Here is an 18,701-nt window from a genome sequence, read left to right as displayed (position 1 = left end):
GGCTCGTCTTCTCTGCTACACCTATAAGGGAAGCAGCAGCGGCCCGCTCATGCGCACTCCGGTTGTTTTTCACAAAGCTAGCCTTAAGTGAGCTGGCAGGCTGCAGCCAGCCCGTCTTTGTACAGAGACCACAGAGCTGGATAGTAGCTGTGAACAGCATCTAGTGCTGTTACTTTTTAGCAATCCCAATGAAGTGTTTGTAGAGAATACACTGATCCTGCCTGCAAGCTTTTTGCACGGCAGAAGTATTGATCAGTGTAAAGTGAAGATCACATTTCATATGAGATCTTGACTTTTGTTGTTTTTTTTTCTTACAATATATTTTTATAGACTTTGTTATAAAACATGGTGCTGGGGAAGGTGAAGAGTTTGACAATAAGCTTTGACTGTCTCAATGACAGCAATGTCCCCGTCTATTCTAGTGGGGACACAGTCTCAGGAAGGGTCAATTTAGAAGTTACTGGGGAAATTAGGGTAAAATCTCTTAAAATTCATGCAAGAGGACATGCAAAAGTACGCTGGACAGAATCTAGAAATGCTGGATCCAACACTGCCTATACACAGAATTACACGGAAGAAGTAGAATATTTCAACCATAAAGACATCTTAATTGGGCACGAAAGAGGTAAGTCATTTTATTACACTAGTTAAAATTATATACAATCGTTTTGGATGCAAGAGGGTACGGCTTTGTATCTTGCATCTTGTTAGTTATTACAACCTGTTTATTTTTAATGTATAGGTATAAAAAATCAGAACAAATACGAAAGTAAAAGAGCAATGCCTCTTTGTGGGATTTAGATTTTGATTATATGGACGTTTACTGTTAAAACTGCATTGAGGTGCATCTGCAAAGTGCCTACAAACGACTTTTTCCAACTACCTGCCCTTAAACAGAGCCTCTTTCATACGCACTTCCAATGCATGGGGATTTCATTTGTTTAAAGCAAAAACACTTTTGTCCTATGGATCTGATAGCCATTAGTAGGCTTTTGCCTCCCATGGGGATTAAGAAAAACTGGAGCAGAAATCGGATGTAAATGATTTAGTTCATTTTTTTTTGGTAATCTCGTCATACATACTGAGAGATAATTAATACATAGAATTCTGCTTTTGACATTTATGGAAACAATTCCAATTTTAAAATTATATATGTGATAATCCTTCAAGGATGGATAATTGTTGGCAGATAAAGGATTCCATGTGGCTTATTTTGACATATGCAGTCAGCACCCCACGTGTGGTTTTTTCCCTTTGCTTTAAACAAAGTTAGTAAAATATCTGAATTTTTTATATACACTATATGTCAGTGAGACAGCTGTAAAGAAGTCTGTCTGGAAAGCCATTTAGAGTCCATTATTGTGTAATTAGACCATCATTTCTAAGTTAGGGAGTTCTGGAACCTGCATTCAATGAAACCTACTGTGCCAGCCCCAATGGAAATGAAAAGTACTGTGGAAAATGATCTGATTTAGGTTAGGAAAAGGGAATAAAGCATTTTCAAGAGAGGAGTGGGTCTTCGGACTGTTCATCTATTGTTTGAATGGTTACATTGTGGAAGTATAGAAGACTAAGCTTGTTTTTCTGAAGTTTCTACCCTTTGTTAGAAGCGGTTCAATCCTGTTTGGGACCAGTACTGGGGAGTGGGAGGGGGTGCTTATTCTCCTCTTAGCAGATTGGTTTACACGCGTCAGGTGATGGCGATGACTTAATTCCTAGCCCAAGAAAATGATGTTAAAAGTGTTTATGTAATTTTCGGCTGTTCTCTCTTTTTACATCTATATGCAGTATATTTGCTGCAGAGATAGGTGCATGAGTAGGGTATTTTCCCCCTTCCCTCCCTAAGAAATAAATATCAGTAAAGAAGTTATATAGTGTATGTTACACAGCCATGGAAAGGGTTTCAGTTACCATGGTGGAAGCAGGTAAATATAATTGGTAGAGGCATAGAGCTAAAAGGCTCTTTATTTTCCTACCGTGCAAACATTCATCCATGCACAGTGCATTTGCCTTTTCCCCTATTTGCAATCCCAGAATCCCCCACCCCCATCACAGAGAGGTGCAAAAATGTATGCATGCTTCAGAGCGGGGTGTTAGATCACAAATATGTCCACAGAGGTTCCCAATTGCTTTTTTAAAAGCAAGAATGACTTTGTATGTGTGAGTATATATTTCAGGTGTCTCTTCGCCAGTACCATTCACATACCTCTATTTGGATGGGAAGCAGGAGAAGGAAGATGGAGTAGGTCTGAAACTTGCAAATGAGAAGCACTTGTAGATAAGCGCAGTGTGTGTTGCGTAAACGCCGGTGATTTGTGCATTCACTTAAACTGTGAGCTTGGAGCAGCTCAGCCATCCGCTCCCTGCGCAGCCCAGCCAGGGACTGCTGCTACAGTGCACTCTGCGCTGAATGGAAAAGGAGTTTCGATGACTTAGCTCCGGCACCACCTCTCAGCCTAGCCTGGTAACAGAGACCACGCCCAATGCTCACTCAGTCATTGGCCTAGTGGGGTTTGTTAGCCTGTTGCTAAGGCGATGCCAGCCGCTAATTGGAGGAAGGGAAGGCGGACGGAGGAGGTAGCTAGCAGGCTCCAGTTAGTCCCGGGGTCGTAGCGTGCGGCGCGAAGGGGGTGCTGGCGGCGGCGGTGGTGTCCGCTCGCGGCTGCCTGGGTCCGGAATCCTCCCGGGGCTCAGCCCCATCTCCCCAGCGCTGAGCTGTGAGCGGTTAGGGCCTGATCCTGGCCCCGGGAACTGAGCGGCTCCACGGTGGGAGCAGGATCGGGCCCCCCACCCGCAGTCTCACTGTTAATACAACCGTGCAGAGGGTGGCAAAGCCCCCGGCTGCTGCTCTGGCTGCGGCCCCTCGGGCTAGACCCGCTGTGCGCTGCTAGCAGCGCCTGGCGCTGCCGGGCTCGGCCGCGGGGAGGCGTGAGGCCGAGACTGGAGCGGCTCTGCCCTGACTAGTGGCCCGCGTGGCTTAGCACCGGGCTGGCGGGTCCGGATCGGGGGCGCCCAGTGATCCAAGCCACACGGGGGGTGGGGGTGGGGGGTAGGGAGGAGAAGCAAATCCTCCCCGGCGCCCGCTGCCCACGCTTTGCCAGGCGAACCAACGCCCGGCTCTGAAAGCCCCGAGGCGCACGGCGGGAGCCCGGCGGGTAGGGTGGCGTTAGTGCGGTGCCTGGGCCCAGCCGTCTGCCGCTTAGCAACCGGCCCCAGTGGTTTGGGCTGGGATTTGAGTCCCTCCTGGCCTGTGGTGGTGGGCGGCATTGGGCGCCCCGTAGGCAAGGAGCCGTGCAGCACGGCACGCCACTGCCAGGCAGCGTGCGGAGCGGGAGCCCAGGCAAGGGGCGGCTCCCCCCGGGCTGCCAAGCTGGGTTGCGCGTGGGGGAGGTGCTGAGCAAACGCGCTAGTGTAATGTATACGGTATGTATATGAGCGGCTGGCTGGCTGGGGAGCTGCTCGCGCCGGTTTAGGCCGGTCCTCTCCTGCTCTAGTCTGGTCTGTGATTGACAGCTCAGCACTTGTTTACCACAGCTTTGCTGCTGCTGCTGAGCCTCAATGGGAGTGCTGAGCTGGCAGAAAGGAAGAGAAGGAGAGAAACTTCAGTGCCAGGAAATGATTAAAAAATAGAAAAGGATAAAGACTAAAATGCCCTTGTGAAAACTTAGGATGCAGTTTCCGTGACATTGCATGCTGGAGATGTGCATAAATCTCCCTTAGGAGGTGTAAATTATCTGAGCCTGTAGATATTATGCCTCTTTCATATAACTTTTGATAAAGAAGTCAAGAGTGCAGCACACTTTTGTGAAGGACGAGAACACAACTGCCTTTTTCTGCCCCCTTTTTGGGGGATGTGGGGGCTCTCAGTCAGGCTGAGGTGAATACAGATATACCCATCAACTCACTTAATTTGCATTCAAGTATTTATATTTAACATAGACTCCCCTCAAAATGGAAATTTTGACTGTTTCTCAAGTTTTATAGTTCACAATAAAATACAGTTTGTTAGGACTTCCAGTGTAACATCGAGAAATCACAGATAAGAACAAGGAAGGTCAATTTTTCTGGAACTTGAAAAACTCTGATCCTCTCTGAATACCTATCTAAAGTGTAACACTTAAAATGGATTGGCTTTAAACAAGGCTGATTGTTTTGTAGTAGCTAGTCACCCTTCCACACCCTTTGATTTTGCTGGTACTTCCCACATCTTTTTACAGAACAGGATATTTTTTAATCTAATTTCTGAAGTCTGTTGCTAGGTAGGAAATAAAAGGAAGATGAATTGCTAAATTTAATCTTCTGGCGCAGACTCTATAGTCTGTATAACATGGGATTGCTTTTTGAATATCATTAAGCTATTTCATTTAAGACACCTAGAAATTCTATTGAAAATGCGAATAACTTATAATTTTGTAATACGTTTAAATAGACACTGGAATTGTAATAGTCACATCCAAGCCTATGTTCAAATCAAGAATATTCTCTATTAAAATTGGCTAGAATCCTTTTACATAAAAGCATGTTAAACATGTTGCCTATATTTAACAATTTTTTTATTGAATCCAAATAGATTGTATCTTACTAAGAAATATCACCATTTTTAAGCGTTTAGATGTTAACCCCTTACAATACAAACAAGAAACCTATGTAATATATTGTGGTGTGTAAAATGTTCACAGGTGAAATAGCTTTTTGGGTTTTTTCCTCCTAGATGATGACAATTCTGAAGAAGGCCTCAACACTATTCATTCAGGAAGGCATGAATATGCATTCAGCTTTGAGCTTCCACAGACGTAAGTACCACACATAATACCAATGCTGTATGAAATAATGTTGAAATACATACTTATGAAAGCAAGCACTGTATGGAAAATTCTAGTTGTGGGGGAGGGGGGGAGGAGGGAAATAAAACCCTTTTCAATGGTGGTAGGGATTCCACTAAAACATGCTACAAGGACATAGTCCTATTAAACTATTAAAGAGGTTACTTTTATTCTTAGTGGCAACATTTTGAAAATTAGGGCTATTGATTGAAGGGCAGCAATCATTTCTTTTTGTGACCTGTTGCAAGTGTAATGTGTGCCACTTGGTCATACCATGCAATGTTTTACTCATTATACAGAGGGTAAAGGAACCAGTTGACCACTGGACCCTGCAAAGTTGCTGGGATCACCTCCTGATGAATCAAGATTCTACTGGAGCCCTGTAGATAAGCAGAGTTAGTGATAAGAAGAGAATTTAATACTAATCTGTTTGGGTTTATTTGAAACAGATGTGACAGAATGAACTACATCTGAACATGTGGGGATAGACACCTTTGAGAGTTTAGACTAGTAAATGGGGGCAAAGGGACATATATATTCCAAGAGGGTGGTTATGCAGAAAGCAGGGTAGAAACAAGCAGATGGATAGATAGCAAGGAACAATATTAGGTCAGGCAATGTTAATACTTTAACAAAATGTAATCTGGACATAAAGAAATGGGATGTCCCTGTTAGAAAATGGCTAAAATGTACATAAATGCAAATATGACAAAAATGTGAGATCTGAAATTATTTATACACAGGAGATATCAACATCATGGGCTTAACTCAAATATCAGTGGACACTAAGTAATGAGAGAGAGTGATCATAAAAGATCAGGAAGAACAGAAGCAGAGAGGGAGGAGACTTTCAATATAAAAACAGAAGTAATTGAGATAGAAAACCTTGGATAAATACCATGCAAGTTGGGATAGCCTAACTTCCACCTTAAAACCAATAAAGTGCCTGATTATTAGAGATGCTGAGCACCTGCATTTCCCATGGCTTCGATGGAACTTGCAGATGCTCAGCACTTCTCAGGCTCAGTTGGACTAATGTGATACTACTGGAAATGCTATAGTATGACTAGAAACACATTCAAAAAGACCCCTCTATGGAATTCTAGAAGCCAGCTGGGCACTCAGATGAGAACATCATTTACCAATATCCAGAATGCTCTTTCGACTCAAACTTTGTTATACAGACTCTGCTTGTATGTTCACAAAATTCTGTTCTCATTTTGCAAAAAAAAATGGTTTTCCATTCTGTAATTGGGACTAGACTTTAGGGAAGTAAACATATGGGGTAGTAGTAGTAGTAGGTTTGGACTTCAAAACCAATGGTACTGGACTTAGGAGATGTAGGAGTTTGAGATGGAAGAAGACAAGTAAATTATTACAAGGACTGGTCAAAACAGTCCTTTTTTTTTTTTTAACTGTGTTAATGACTTAAAAGCGACCATGAAATTAACTCATGATGAAGAACTTTAGAAAGAGAGAACTGATGATAAAAGCCTGAAGAGTAACTTAGTATAGTGAAGTGGAGGGTATGGTGATGTTGAGAAACAGGAGTGATGATAAAGGCCTTCAACTTGGATTTTAATAGCCCTGAGAAAAAGAGAGCACATTTCTCAGATGTGCAGATAGAAGTGTCAAACTAGAGGTTGAAAGAAATTACTCTAACACTGGATGAGGACAGTGAGGCTGTGTTTAATTCCTGTTTTCTGTGTGAAATTCTAGGATGTAGAAATACAGAAGTACAATTCAGGAAATCAATACTGTGGATTTGAGGCTATTTTTAAATTGTAAAATTTAGTTATTTTACAATGTTAGAGAAACATAGGGGTTGGTCAGGTAGCTTTTTGGAGTGTCTAAACTAGGTTGTCTAAAGTCAACTACAAGAACAAGAGGTTAAACTAGCTAAGGAAGAATCGGATACGATAGGAATGTAGGCACAATTAAACTATACTCAGAGTAGTTAATCTACAAAATAGACTACCACAGATAGCGATTGGAGCAATTCATACTAATTTTAAAACTGTTGTTAGCATTACTTTGTCCTAGAACTTCGTATATTCCAGATTTAAAAGTAACTTCTTGTAAGTTTTAAAGGAAATGTGTATCCTGGTGGCATGTTCTAGCTAAATTCCTATGATAGTGAAAATTTCGACTACCTACTGTAAAATGAATTAAAATTCAACTACAGAGATTTTTTCTCCCAAACTTAATCCCTTTTGAAATATGGAAACTTTGCAAATAAGTTATGCTTAAATATTATGCAGCATAAACAATACCGTACAACTTATTGATTCTTATTCTAATCAGTTGTATCACTATTAGAAAGAGAGGATAAAGACTTACTCAATTTTGACCTTTGTGTCCTGCACAGACCACTTGCTACCTCATTCGAAGGCAGACATGGCAGTGTGCGCTATTGGGTGAAAGCCGAATTGCACAGGCCTTGGCTTTTACCAGTAAAATTAAAGAAGGAATTTACAGTCTTTGAACATATAGATATCAACACTCCTTCATTACTGGTAAGAATTGACAGAATTACTAATTGTTTTGTTTTTTGGCATACAAAAAAAGTATAACTGAAACAACATCAAAATCTTCAATTTTTACTAATATGCTCGTTAAACTGCAACTATGCTTTAAATATCGCATTTGAGCAACTCGTAATAGCTGACATTTTGAAAACTAACTTCAAGTACTTGGAGTTGCTTATTTTTAAATTATCTACATTTAACTTCAGCTGTGAACTGCATACATGATAAACTGTGAAATCTCTCTTTCAAAAGAAAATTGTATTAACTGTTCTTTGTTGATTTAAGAATAATTTAGTTTTCTGAGAAGCAGTGTTACTCCTATGAATCTTTCAACAATAGACTGCTAACTTAAAAATGCAAAGTAAAATTGTACTACTGTGCATTATTCATAACTTCAATATGGATATTGTCTGCCAATGGGGAGAAATTATCACAATTCTGTAGAATATTTTTCTTAAATTTTATTTTACTAATCTATTTGGATATTACATTAAGATGTTTTCCGTGAGGCACTCTCATTTCAATCTGGCCTAAAATCCCTTTTCTTTTTTGCTCAAATGGCAATGTAGGCAAACAAATAAATAAAATACAGTCCATTGAAATAGGTTTCTTTTGTGTGTGGATGAAAAAAGTCGGATTTTCCTAGACGATTCAGTGGGCTTTGGATCAGGGCCTTAACCCTGATCTCATGTAAGGCAACAACAGAAATACCATTGATTTAGATGGGTATGGCAGCAGGATCAATATTCAAGTAGTCAGACTTTGGGATTTTTTATTTATTTTTATTTTTCAAAAGTAAAATGGAATGTGGGAAGATGTCTTAATTACAGATTATTATATGGAAAGTTATACTGACAGTATGTTGCGGAAATATGGGCTAAAAAGTCACTAACTGTCACATATACAGTATTTTCTAATTTAAATTAAGTCAGAGTTGAGGATGAGCATGACATGGGTAGCTCTTTTGTTAATTACCACCGCTAGCGCTGGGATGACTTTTTAGGACAAAACTTGCTTGCTTTACTTACATAATGCTATTGAAATGAACAGGACTATTCTTATGAGTAAAATAAGCAGCAGGAGTTGGCCTTTAAACTCTAATGGTTATTCTTCTGTGTTGATTAAAAGATACATAGAGCTACTTCTATTCTGCACTGAACCCAAATTTAATCATGGGTATCTATTGTTGTTCTTTTGCAGTCACCCCAAGCAGGCACAAAAGAAAAGACTCTCTGTTGTTGGTTTTGTACCTCAGGCCCAATATCCTTAAGTGCCAAAATTGAAAGGAAGGGCTACACCCCAGGTACGTAGCAGAGTAGTTATAGAAAAAAAGACTTGTTTTTTAAAAAGTACCCTTTTACATGTATAGCCATATGTAAACAATAAGTATTTGTGAGTATGCTGTTAATCAAAACAGACCACGTGGTAGCTGTCTTCAAGTTGTTATAGTACGTAAACTGCACATTTTGTTATATTTGCTTATGTTGTGCATGATTCTGTTGAAATCAGTGGGTGCTTTGCCAGTAAGTTCAGTAAGAGCAGCATCTGGCCCATTGTAACCATGTATAGATTGCTGAATATGTTCTTGTGTCGCTATGTAATATAACAAGAACAATACGAAATTCTGTTTTGTTCCAGGTGAATCAATTCAGATCTTTGCTGAGATTGAAAACTGCTCTTCCCGTATGGTGGTGCCAAAGGCAGCCATTTATCAAACCCAGGCATTCTATGCCAAAGGAAAAATGAAGGAAGTGAAACAGCTTGTTGCCAACTTGCGTGGGGAATCCCTGTCATCTGGGAAAACAGAAACCTGGAATGGGAAACAGTTGAAAATTCCACCTGTTTCCCCCTCTATCCTTGACTGTAGTATAATCCGTGTAGAATACTCACTAATGGTAAGTAAAATGCTCAGATTGTCTCAAAGCATATATCAGGGGTCTCAAACACGCGGCCTGCGGCCCGTGGAGTTACTTGCTGCGGCCCGCCAAGCTCCCCCCACCCCCCCAAGTTATTTCCTGTGGCCACCAAGCTCCCCTTCCCCCCCCCCCTCACAGCCTCCCATGTCCCTGCTCCTCTGCCTACCTCCAGGCGCTTCCTGCCGCCAAACAGCTGTTTGGTGGCGCTTAGTGCTTTCCAGGAGGGAGGGGGGAGAAGCAGGGAGCTGCGCACTCGGGAGGAGGCGGCAGGGAAGGGGTTGGAATGGGGGCGGGGCAGGGCCTCATGGAAGGGGTGGAGTGGGGGTAGGGCAGCGTGGGGGGAGGGGGGCGTGTCAGTGATGTGGCCCTTGGGCCAATGTACTAGTCCTCATGTGGCCCTCGTGGTCATTTGAGTTAGAGATCCCTGGCATATATGATATGAATAATTTTCATGGAGACATCCACACAAGTTTGAAATAAACTTACATATTTTTGGCTAGTTGGCTGTGAAACCTACATATCTTCAGCAGTAATCTTTCCTGCATTATAATGAAAGTTCCAAATGCACATCACAACAGCAAATTTACTAAGGGTGATTGGTTAAAACCACGGCAGACCTTAAAATATTTGCCTGTCAGCTAAGCAGATATATAATGTAAGCGGAAGACGTGTGCAGCTGGGCTCTGATGCTAAGAGATAATGAGAATCCTGAGTTTTCATTTATTTTGGTTGGACTTCAGGGAGCTCTGCACTTTTCAGGATTGAGCCAAAAGGAGGAAGAGAAGCAAGACCCGTGTGGATCTTAGAGCAGAATTTAGCTCACTAATTCAGACAGAGGGCTCATACAAAACCACAAAGACCATCTGTTTCAGCATTTAATCATGGCCTTTTTGTCACTTATTTTTTAGGTGTACGTTGATATTCCTGGAGCAATGGATTTATTCCTTAATTTACCACTTGTCATTGGTACTATTCCTCTACATCCATTTGGCAGCAGAACGTCAAGTGTAAGCAGCCAGTGTAGCATGAATATGAACTGGCTTGGTCTGCCACTGCCTGAAAGACCCGAAGGTAATTTGACAATACAACTCCCAAACAATTCACTGTTTTCTTGGTTTTTATTTATTTATTTTTTTTTTTACCCTGACTAACACTTCACTGATATATTAAGACCTAGATTATCCCCTCCTGCAATAAAAGACATAGGGCAGGAGGAAATCTCCTCAGGGTTTCTACCTTGTTGAGATCTCCTCCACATCATTCTACCATGGGGTTAGAGTTCCTTTTTGCCTCCCCTAACCCCAGAAAGGCAGTCGGGCCCATCTGCCACAACAACTGGCAGGTTCAGTGGAATCCTTGCACAGGATGCACGGAAGGACAGGGCCATCTGTGGAATTTGAGTACCTCCACACCAGCTCTGTCTCAGGCAGCGCAGCCCACTGCAGCTATGCTACCAAGGTCTCACTGTGACCCCAGGATCCTTGGTAGCAGATGCTTTGTGGAAAGGTAACAGTCTATATTACCTTTTTATGGGAATTCTCCACATGACTGGAGCGGGGAAAATGATTTGCATCCCCTTTGGGGTACCTAGTCTTCAGCCCAGCTCCTTGTATGAATCCCAGCACACAGAGACCCTGTATGGGATCCAGAGGAATGTGAGGTTGCCCTGCTCCCCCTACAAAAAATGTGGGGTTTCCTGTTTGGATTTCAGGGAGACAGTCAAGCCAAAGTAGATGAAAATTCTCAACGTGTCTTAGTGTAAACTTATTTTCTTAGATTTAAGTTAAATAGCATGGACTGTTATTACACACAAGACAATCTAAAACACTTGTCACTGAGCACTTTTACCTACCTAGTGCTAATTATAAAGTTTAATATTTGTCATGTTATGTATTTTGACATGCATAAGAACTGTTGTTCGAACTGCGTGTACCTTTTCCCTACAGCACCTCCTAGCTATGCAGAAGTGGTCACAGAGGAGCAAAGGCAGTCCAGCCTTGTACCCATAGCTGCTTGTGATGATTTTGAGAGGGCACTTCAAGGACCATTATTTGCATATATCCAGGAGTTTCGTTTTCTGCCTCCACCTCTCTATTCAGAGGTAAGCAAACAAAAATGCAGTTAGCCATAACAGTCTATTTTGCATTTTTGCATTCTCCATTCTAGTAGCAAAAGTTCAATAAGCAGAAAATGAGAACTTTTGTGTTCCACCCCCTAAAATTAATATAAATCACTAAAGCAAAACATGGAGCAAGATTTTCTTTCACTTAAATCACCTGATTTTTTTTCAGAGCTCCCAAGCACCCACATCTTACTCTAACGTGAGAAAGAGGTATTCCTTATAGTCTCAAATTTCTCACTGGAGTGAGCTGATTATTCTTTGATCACTTTCTTTCTTCTTTATTACTCTTGTTTCTATTGGGCCACTAACCTTAAGCCTGTTAATAGTAAACGAGGACAAAAATATTATTTATATCATCCGTCTTCATCTTATACCCCTTGATGTATGCTACCCTCAGTTTTCACCATGTTTTAAAGGTGGTATATTCAGTGTTGATAGTTATGTGTGCTTCAGATCTCCTGAGTGTTAGCCCCTAAGAGACTAGAAGCCCCTTGGCAGACCCTTGTGCTAATTCCATCAATTTTTTGCAAATTATCCAGAATATTGATTTTATACTGGAATCAAGTTCTCTCTCTCACTCTCATAATTACCTTTTACAGTACAATTACATTGGCAATATGTCCTTTGACTATCAGTAGGTACTTCAATAGTATGTAGAAAACTATAGTTTGATAGGAAGGGGGGCTATATTGGTCAATATCTCATATTTTTTCATTTATTGGATTACTAAAGTGTGATTCCAGTTTGGGCCAACTGGGCCTAATCAGACATAGCATTAGATAAATTTAGCTACATCACTAGGCCTGTGATTCCAGTTTTAATTCTTTTGGTTGGTTATTATTCAAGTACTGAGTTGACTTTTTTGGTTTCTTGTTGATCTGGAGAGCATTTAACATTGTTTAGGTCCAGAATATCTCATACCTCCTTCAAATTAGTTTTTCTGCCTGCCATCTCAGGTCAGCCAGTGCTGGCTGTTTGGCTTGTCTCTTCCTATTCTCTGAAGTCCCTCTGAGGCAGGGCTTTCATAATCAGAATCCACTTTTGTAGAATAAGCTTCCAGCTGGGAAGTGACATGCTTGGATCAGGCTGATTTAAAATCTGCCTTAAATACAAGATGCTTCAATGCCACTTGGGATGGATTTTAAGCTTTATAAAACACCCTGGGATGAGCAGACAGTATCAGTGCCTGTTGAGTGATATGTTTGTAACTGCAAGAAGGAAAACTATTTGTGCAGAATAAAAGAACAACACTTTTTATCCTTTGTTTAGCTGTACTTTTGTCAATTTTACACGTTAAGAAAGTAACATTATTAGTTTAGATTGTAGAATGATAATACTCCACACCTGGAACACTAACAAACCAGCTGTGTTTTGATTTGTTAATGCTAAAGACTCCAAACCAAGGAATTCAATCCACTATTGATTTGGGTATTGTTGCTGGTTTTCATGAAAGGAGCTCAAAACCAGATTTTCATAGGTAGTTAGTTGCCTATATATGCAGAGAGGCACCTAGTGAGATTTTCAAAAGGTCATAAGTTTCTAACTCCTATTGATTTTGTAGATAGTACAATGTGTTAACAGTGTACAATATTGCCACCTAAGATATATATGTAAGATAGCTAATAGTATGTTACAACAAATGAGAATCAGGGAGAGTAAGGCTACATGACCTTGAAACACCTCAATAGCAGAAACTGGTTAACTGTCACATTGTTCTACAATAGTTCTTGATCAAAACTAAAATGACCTTTACTGATGATTTCTCTACTTTTTCAAGCAAAATTTCTGCATTTGATAAATTAGTGGAGTACATCAGTATAAGTTCATGAGAAGTATTCAATGATATCATTAGCAAAAAGTATTTGTTTCATATATAAAATATCATTTAAGCAAACTATTCAACACATTTCAAATAACTGAAAATTGTTTGTGCCTTACAAATAATTAGAAATGACACTATATAATGGGTTTTTTTATCCATTAATTATTTTCATTGTTTACATCATTAGCTCTTTATGCCTAAACCCATGGTATTGTCAGGTCACAGCTATAGCCTTTCATTGTGTTTTAAAATACACAAAATTAAACATGGATGTATTGGATACAAGCCAATATGGAACATTGGTCACCTGATCCAAAGTCCATTATAGTCAGCTAGTCACTTTCTATTGACTTTTTAGTGACCTTTGGATCGGGCACAGTATTTGTAACTTGTGAATTTTGATTCTTAACTTTTAAAAAAAAAAAGTTCTAAATTTAATTTAGAAGGCTTTTTTTTTTCCTTCCATTCAGATTGATCCAAACCCAGATCAGCCCACAGATGACAGACCATCTTGTCCCTCTCGTTGAAGGAATCGTTCACTAGCTGAGTTGATTTGGATTTTTAGTCGTATCTCTGCCGTGTTGAGGATCAAGGCGTCATATCAGAGATATACTTTCAAAGGAAGTGGTATTGCTCTTGCCTGTAAAACGGTGAATAAGTGAAAACAACCTGTGATCATGCTTTTGAAGCCTACAACATCATAGGACCTGCTCCACATGCTTGAAGACCTGAGCTTTTTTCCCTTAAATACTGGCACATACTAGGAGCAGCCTTATTAGCCTATGGTAATATGTGTCAAAACACTCACCATGTTGTAAAAGAGAGGGATGACGACGTCCTCTTCTGATTTGAAAATTTGCACATGCACATTGCTTATGTTGTGCGGTTCAGTGTCACTACAGCTTTTTCTCATTTATGCTGGACTGTTACCCTTCTAACTTGTTTGTGGTCCGCACAACAAGAGGCAAAAAGAAAGCTTTGAAAAACAGTAACTTTAAGATGACAAATGCACTGACTTTTTTTCTTTTAATTTAATGTAGCCTGGACTTTACCTACGTATGCACATGCTCAGAATTGTCCCAGTAGACTGATCATGTTATCACCTCTTCAGCTGTGGATTTATTTACGAACATCAAATGCCTTCAAGCCAATCCTTCTTGCTGTATGTTTTGCAGCCTACTGTAGTAGATACGCAACAGTTATATGGAAAAAAATTAACAGGAGAATAATAGACTTCTGCAAGATTGTATACCTTCTTGATTTCTTTTAAGAATTTGTTGCCTTTCTACTATTACCGCAAAGAAGCATTTTGTTACAGACTGCCTAAAATCACTTAATCTCAGGTGAACTCATCACTTGCCAAACCGTTGGAAAGCTATGTGTGTTTTGTTATGTTGCACTGTTACTTTTTCTTTGTTTTTTTTTCCTTTGTTTTTTATTTGAAAGGGGGATTTAGAAAAGGGACATGCCCATAAGTAACAATGCACCCTTGTTCCCTTTTTATCTTTCTGCAACTTCAGAAGAGGTTGGTCAAGTTTTGAAGCTTAAAAGAAGGCAGCACCAGCAGACACCAGCTAAGGGTTAAGGAAGGGTTTTAAACAAGAAATAGTAATGTACTGTCCATGATTCAGAGTGAGGTTTCTCAACCAGTGAGGGTGGAAAGGGAAATTGAATTTATTTTTATACATAGTTACTTAATCACCAAATCTATACATATATAGTGAGTTTCTAGTCTAAGTATATTTTAAAGTGCAAGGAGAGTATAGGGTTGGTGAGATGGCTGTTTTTGTGCACTTTGTATTGTGTTGATCTTCAGGGTTTACAAAATTGTAAAACAATAAAAGATACTCTGAAAAATGAAACTGGGCCAGAATATCAAAATTACCAGCCCTATTAGAATGTTGGCTAGCAGAGATTTGTCTTGATGATTGATTCCCTTTCGTGCCCTCGAACCTAAAGCATGTATCCAAGCAAAAGGATTGTAACTGTACAGCCAAATATGTAGAAGACTTCAACTACTTGAAGACTGGGGGCTTCCACCCTGCACATTGTGGAAGGGGTAAACTGTCAGAGTATTTGGGACTGGGGCACGGGGGCATTGGATCCATTAGTACAAGTATCAGGATGTAGGCACTAGGAATTTTAGTTAATTTGCAAAAGCTGTTCGTGTATAAACTTTTCAGAAAGAATTCAAGCACGATTTTTAACAAAAGTAGCGTTTCTTGGGTTGACTATTTAACATTCATGTCTACTCTATCATTTAATGCCATGTGTTACAAAGTGGTTGAAAATAAAAGTTAAGTCTCTGGCATGGTGGAATGATGGAATGCTGTCCTGCTTTTAAGGCTTCATAAAAAACAAAATAGGCTTTTCCATAAGTGGCCTTTATGAAAACATGGAAGACACTTCATGTTTAAAAATGACAGGGTGAAAAAAACCCAGTGTAAATACGAGTCGCGTTTTAAGTGATTCAGTTAAAGGGTTTGGGCTTCAGCAAGTAAACTAATATGCTGGATAATAAGGAAGTTGGGTGAATTTTTTTTTTTTTTAATTTTTAGACCATTTTTTGAATGTCCCTCCCCCACATAAAGGAAAAAAAAAACTGATGGGTTTGTTGGCATAAAAGGGCATTTGGTGGTTTTCCTTTTTTTCCTTTTTTGTTTTTTGTTTGAAACAGATTAGGGAACAATTGTTGGATATGCATAGCATTAAATACTTATCACAATATAATGAAAAATGACATACAAAGCAGGATTGACCAATATCATCATAATTGGCACTGCATCACAAAGTGTGATCAGATTCAGAGGTCTAAAAATGTTGTCAAATAGTCATTTCCATTAAAGTATTTTACACAATTCTTTAGAGGCATTATTTTTTTCTTGTTATATACATATTGGTCAATTCCTGATATAAAACGTGAGCGTCACAGTTGTTAGCCCAGTATTCAAGCTAGATTCCTGATTTTTGAATTAGGAAAAAAATGAGTAAAATCCAAAATGTTAAGAGAAACAAAGTGCAATATTAAATGTTTGCTTTATGGATTATATTCTATGGCTGTTTGTACTTTTTTCCTTTTTTTTATTTTTTTATTTTTTTTTCAGTTTGGTGCTGAATATGTCCTTGTAGACTGATTTCAGAAAAAAAGTGGAAAACAATTTTTTCCTAGTGCTCTTCCTTGTGGAAAATAAACTTTTTTTTAACAAAACAAAAAAAACAACTGTCTTGAGGTGCTTTATGTAGACAGCTACAAAACTTTTGCTATGAAATTATTTGTGAGAAGATGTGACTTATGAACACTATTTACATGACAAGTTGGGAAATTATTATCATAGGGCTCAAACATGAGATTGTCTGTCTTCAGTTTGAACTACTTGTGACCAATGTTTTGTGAGATTAGCCATTTCAGCAACACAAGCACTAAGCTTCAGGCCCACCAGCTGCTGCTATACAGCTATTCCAGTGACTTATCAGGATGGGTGGCAGTTAGGGTATTGTACCCTAGTTTCCCACATAGGAAAGTACTAATTATTTATAGGACACCTGTAAAGGACACTAAGTTTATATATAGTTATAGGGGGAGCCAGAGTGGCCTCCTATTCAAGTTGCCTAACTTTTCCCAGCACCTAAATTTTATAGTCGCAAATCATGGAAGCACTAGCGCACCCCCTACGTTCCCCCCCGTCCCCTGCAACAAACAAAAAGCATCGGGAAGAGCAGCAGATGATAATGTTGGGGTCAGGAAGGTGCCTTTTGCTGTCCCCATTCATGTTGGGCAGTTATAAGCTGTTAATAATTCTCCTTTCCCATCTGTGTTTTGCTAAGTAGAGCTTGCTAGGTACTGACTAGTAGTCCCTCAGTATTCCAACAATGAGCACACTGCCAGGGAGTCCTGCAGCATACCACACACAGCTGAACCTCTAGCAAAATGTATTATCCACCTCCTGTATCAAAATATCATTTGGCCAAGGGCTAGAAGCCAAAGACCAGTTATATAAGCTGGGAATGGAAACCAACTCTGAGATGGAAGCTACATTTATGCTAGAGACCTTACCGTGACACAGCTGTACCAATTGTCAGACACATAGAAGAACATAACTTGTTTGGCAAAAATCAACATGGTTTCTGTAAAGGGAAATCATGTCTTACTAATCTATTAGAGTTCTTTGAAGGGGTCAACAAACATGTGGACAAGGGGGATCCAGTGGACATAGTATACTTAGATTTCCAGAAAGCCTTTGACAAGGTCCCTCACCAAAGGCTCTTATGTAAATTATGTTGTCATGGGATAAAAGGGAAGGTCCTTTCATGGATTGAGAACTGGTTAAAAGGGAGCAAAGGGTAGAAATAAATGGTAAATTCTCAGAATGGAGAGGGGTAACTAGTGGTGTTCCCAAAGGGTCAGTTCTAGGACCAATCCTATTCAACTTATTCATAAATGATCTGGAGAAAGGGGTAAAAAGTGAGGTGGCAAAGTTTGCAGATGATACTAAACTGCTCAAGATAGTTAAGACCAAAGCAGACTGTGAAGAACTTCAAAAAGACCTCACAAAAACTAAGTGATTGGGCAACAAAATGGCAAATGAAATTTAATGTGGATAAATGTAAAGTAATGCACACTGGAAAAAATAACCCCAACTATACATACAATATGATGGGGGCTAATTTAGCTACAATGAATCAGGAAAAAGATCTTGGAGTCATCGTGGATAGTTCTCTGAAGACGTCCACACAGTGTGCAGAGGCAGTCAAAAAAGCAAACAGGATGTTAAGAATCATTAAAAAGGGGATAGAGAATAAGAAGGAGAATATATTATTGCCCTTATATAAATCGATGGTACGCCCACATCTTGAATACTGCGTACAGATGTGGTCTCATCTCAAAAATGATATACTGGCACTAGAAAAGGAGAGAAGGGCAACTAAAATGATTAGGGGTTTGGAACGGGTCCCATATGAGGAGAGATTAAAGAGGCTAGCACTTTTCAGCTTGGAAAAGAGGAGACTAAGGGGGGATATGATAGAGGTATATAAAATCATGAGTGATGTGGAGAAAGTAGATAAGGAAAAGTTATTTACTTATTCCCATAATACAAGAACTAGGGGCCACTAAATGAAATTAATGGGCAGCAGGTTTAAAACAAATAAAAGGAAGTTCTTCACACAGTGCACAGTCAACTTGTGGAACTCCTTGCCTGAGGAGGTTGTAAAGGCTAGGACTATAACAGCCTTTAAAAGAGAACTGGATAAATTCATGGAGGTTAAGTCCATTAATGGCTATTAGCCAGGATGGGTAAGGAATGGTGTCCCTAGCCTCTGTTTGTCAGAGGGTGGAGATGGATGACAGGAGAGAGATCACTTGATCATTACCTGTTAGGTTCACTCCCTCTGGGGCACTTGGCATTGGCCACTGTCGGTAGACAGGATACTGGGCTCGATGGATCTTTGGTCTGACCCAGTATGGCCGTTCTCATGTTCTTAGGTACTTCT

At 39.9% G+C, this 18,701-nt stretch overlaps 1 protein-coding gene across 5 annotated transcripts; it reads left to right on the top strand.

The window, feature by feature from the left end:
• The first annotated feature begins 119 nt into the window (after window positions 1-119).
• ARRDC3 (arrestin domain containing 3) lies at window positions 120-16,301 on the top strand. 5 transcript variants are annotated; one of them, XM_024206970.3, is made up of 8 exons: window positions 120-625; window positions 4,712-4,793; window positions 7,192-7,339; window positions 8,552-8,654; window positions 8,990-9,246; window positions 10,176-10,338; window positions 11,214-11,368; window positions 13,682-16,301. In XM_024206970.3, exons 1-8 carry the CDS (start codon window positions 346-348, stop codon window positions 13,736-13,738), a joined length of 1,245 nt encoding a protein of 414 aa, XP_024062738.1. In that variant the 5' UTR covers window positions 120-345; the 3' UTR covers window positions 13,739-16,301. The 5 variants fall into 5 exon arrangements, with proteins under 5 accessions (XP_024062738.1, XP_024062746.1, XP_024062760.1 ...); XM_024206978.2 differs by lacking the exon at window positions 13,682-16,301 and having other exon boundaries at window positions 11,177-11,306; XM_024206992.3 differs by lacking the exons at window positions 7,192-7,339; window positions 8,552-8,654 and having other exon boundaries at window positions 538-625.
• Window positions 16,302-18,701: the final 2,400 nt, after the last annotated feature.

This window comes from Terrapene carolina, unplaced genomic scaffold (assembly GCF_002925995.2).
Source record: "Terrapene carolina triunguis isolate 2854851 unplaced genomic scaffold, T_m_triunguis-2.0 Scaffold69, whole genome shotgun sequence".
Classification (NCBI taxonomy): Eukaryota; Metazoa; Chordata; order Testudines; family Emydidae; genus Terrapene; species Terrapene triunguis.
Note: the sequence above shows the minus strand (reverse complement) of the source record. Positions and strands in the feature narration are given on the sequence as shown.

Coding starts and splice junctions, on each gene's coding strand:
- ARRDC3 (XM_024206970.3), top strand. CDS start 346: ATGGTGCTGGGGAAGGTGAAGAGTTTGACAATAAGCTTTGACTGTCTC. Junction 8,655..8,989: donor AAGGAAGGGCTACACCCCAG/GTACGTAGCAGA, acceptor GTTTTGTTCCAG/GTGAATCAATTCAGATCTTT. Junction 9,247..10,175: donor GTGTAGAATACTCACTAATG/GTAAGTAAAATG, acceptor CTTATTTTTTAG/GTGTACGTTGATATTCCTGG.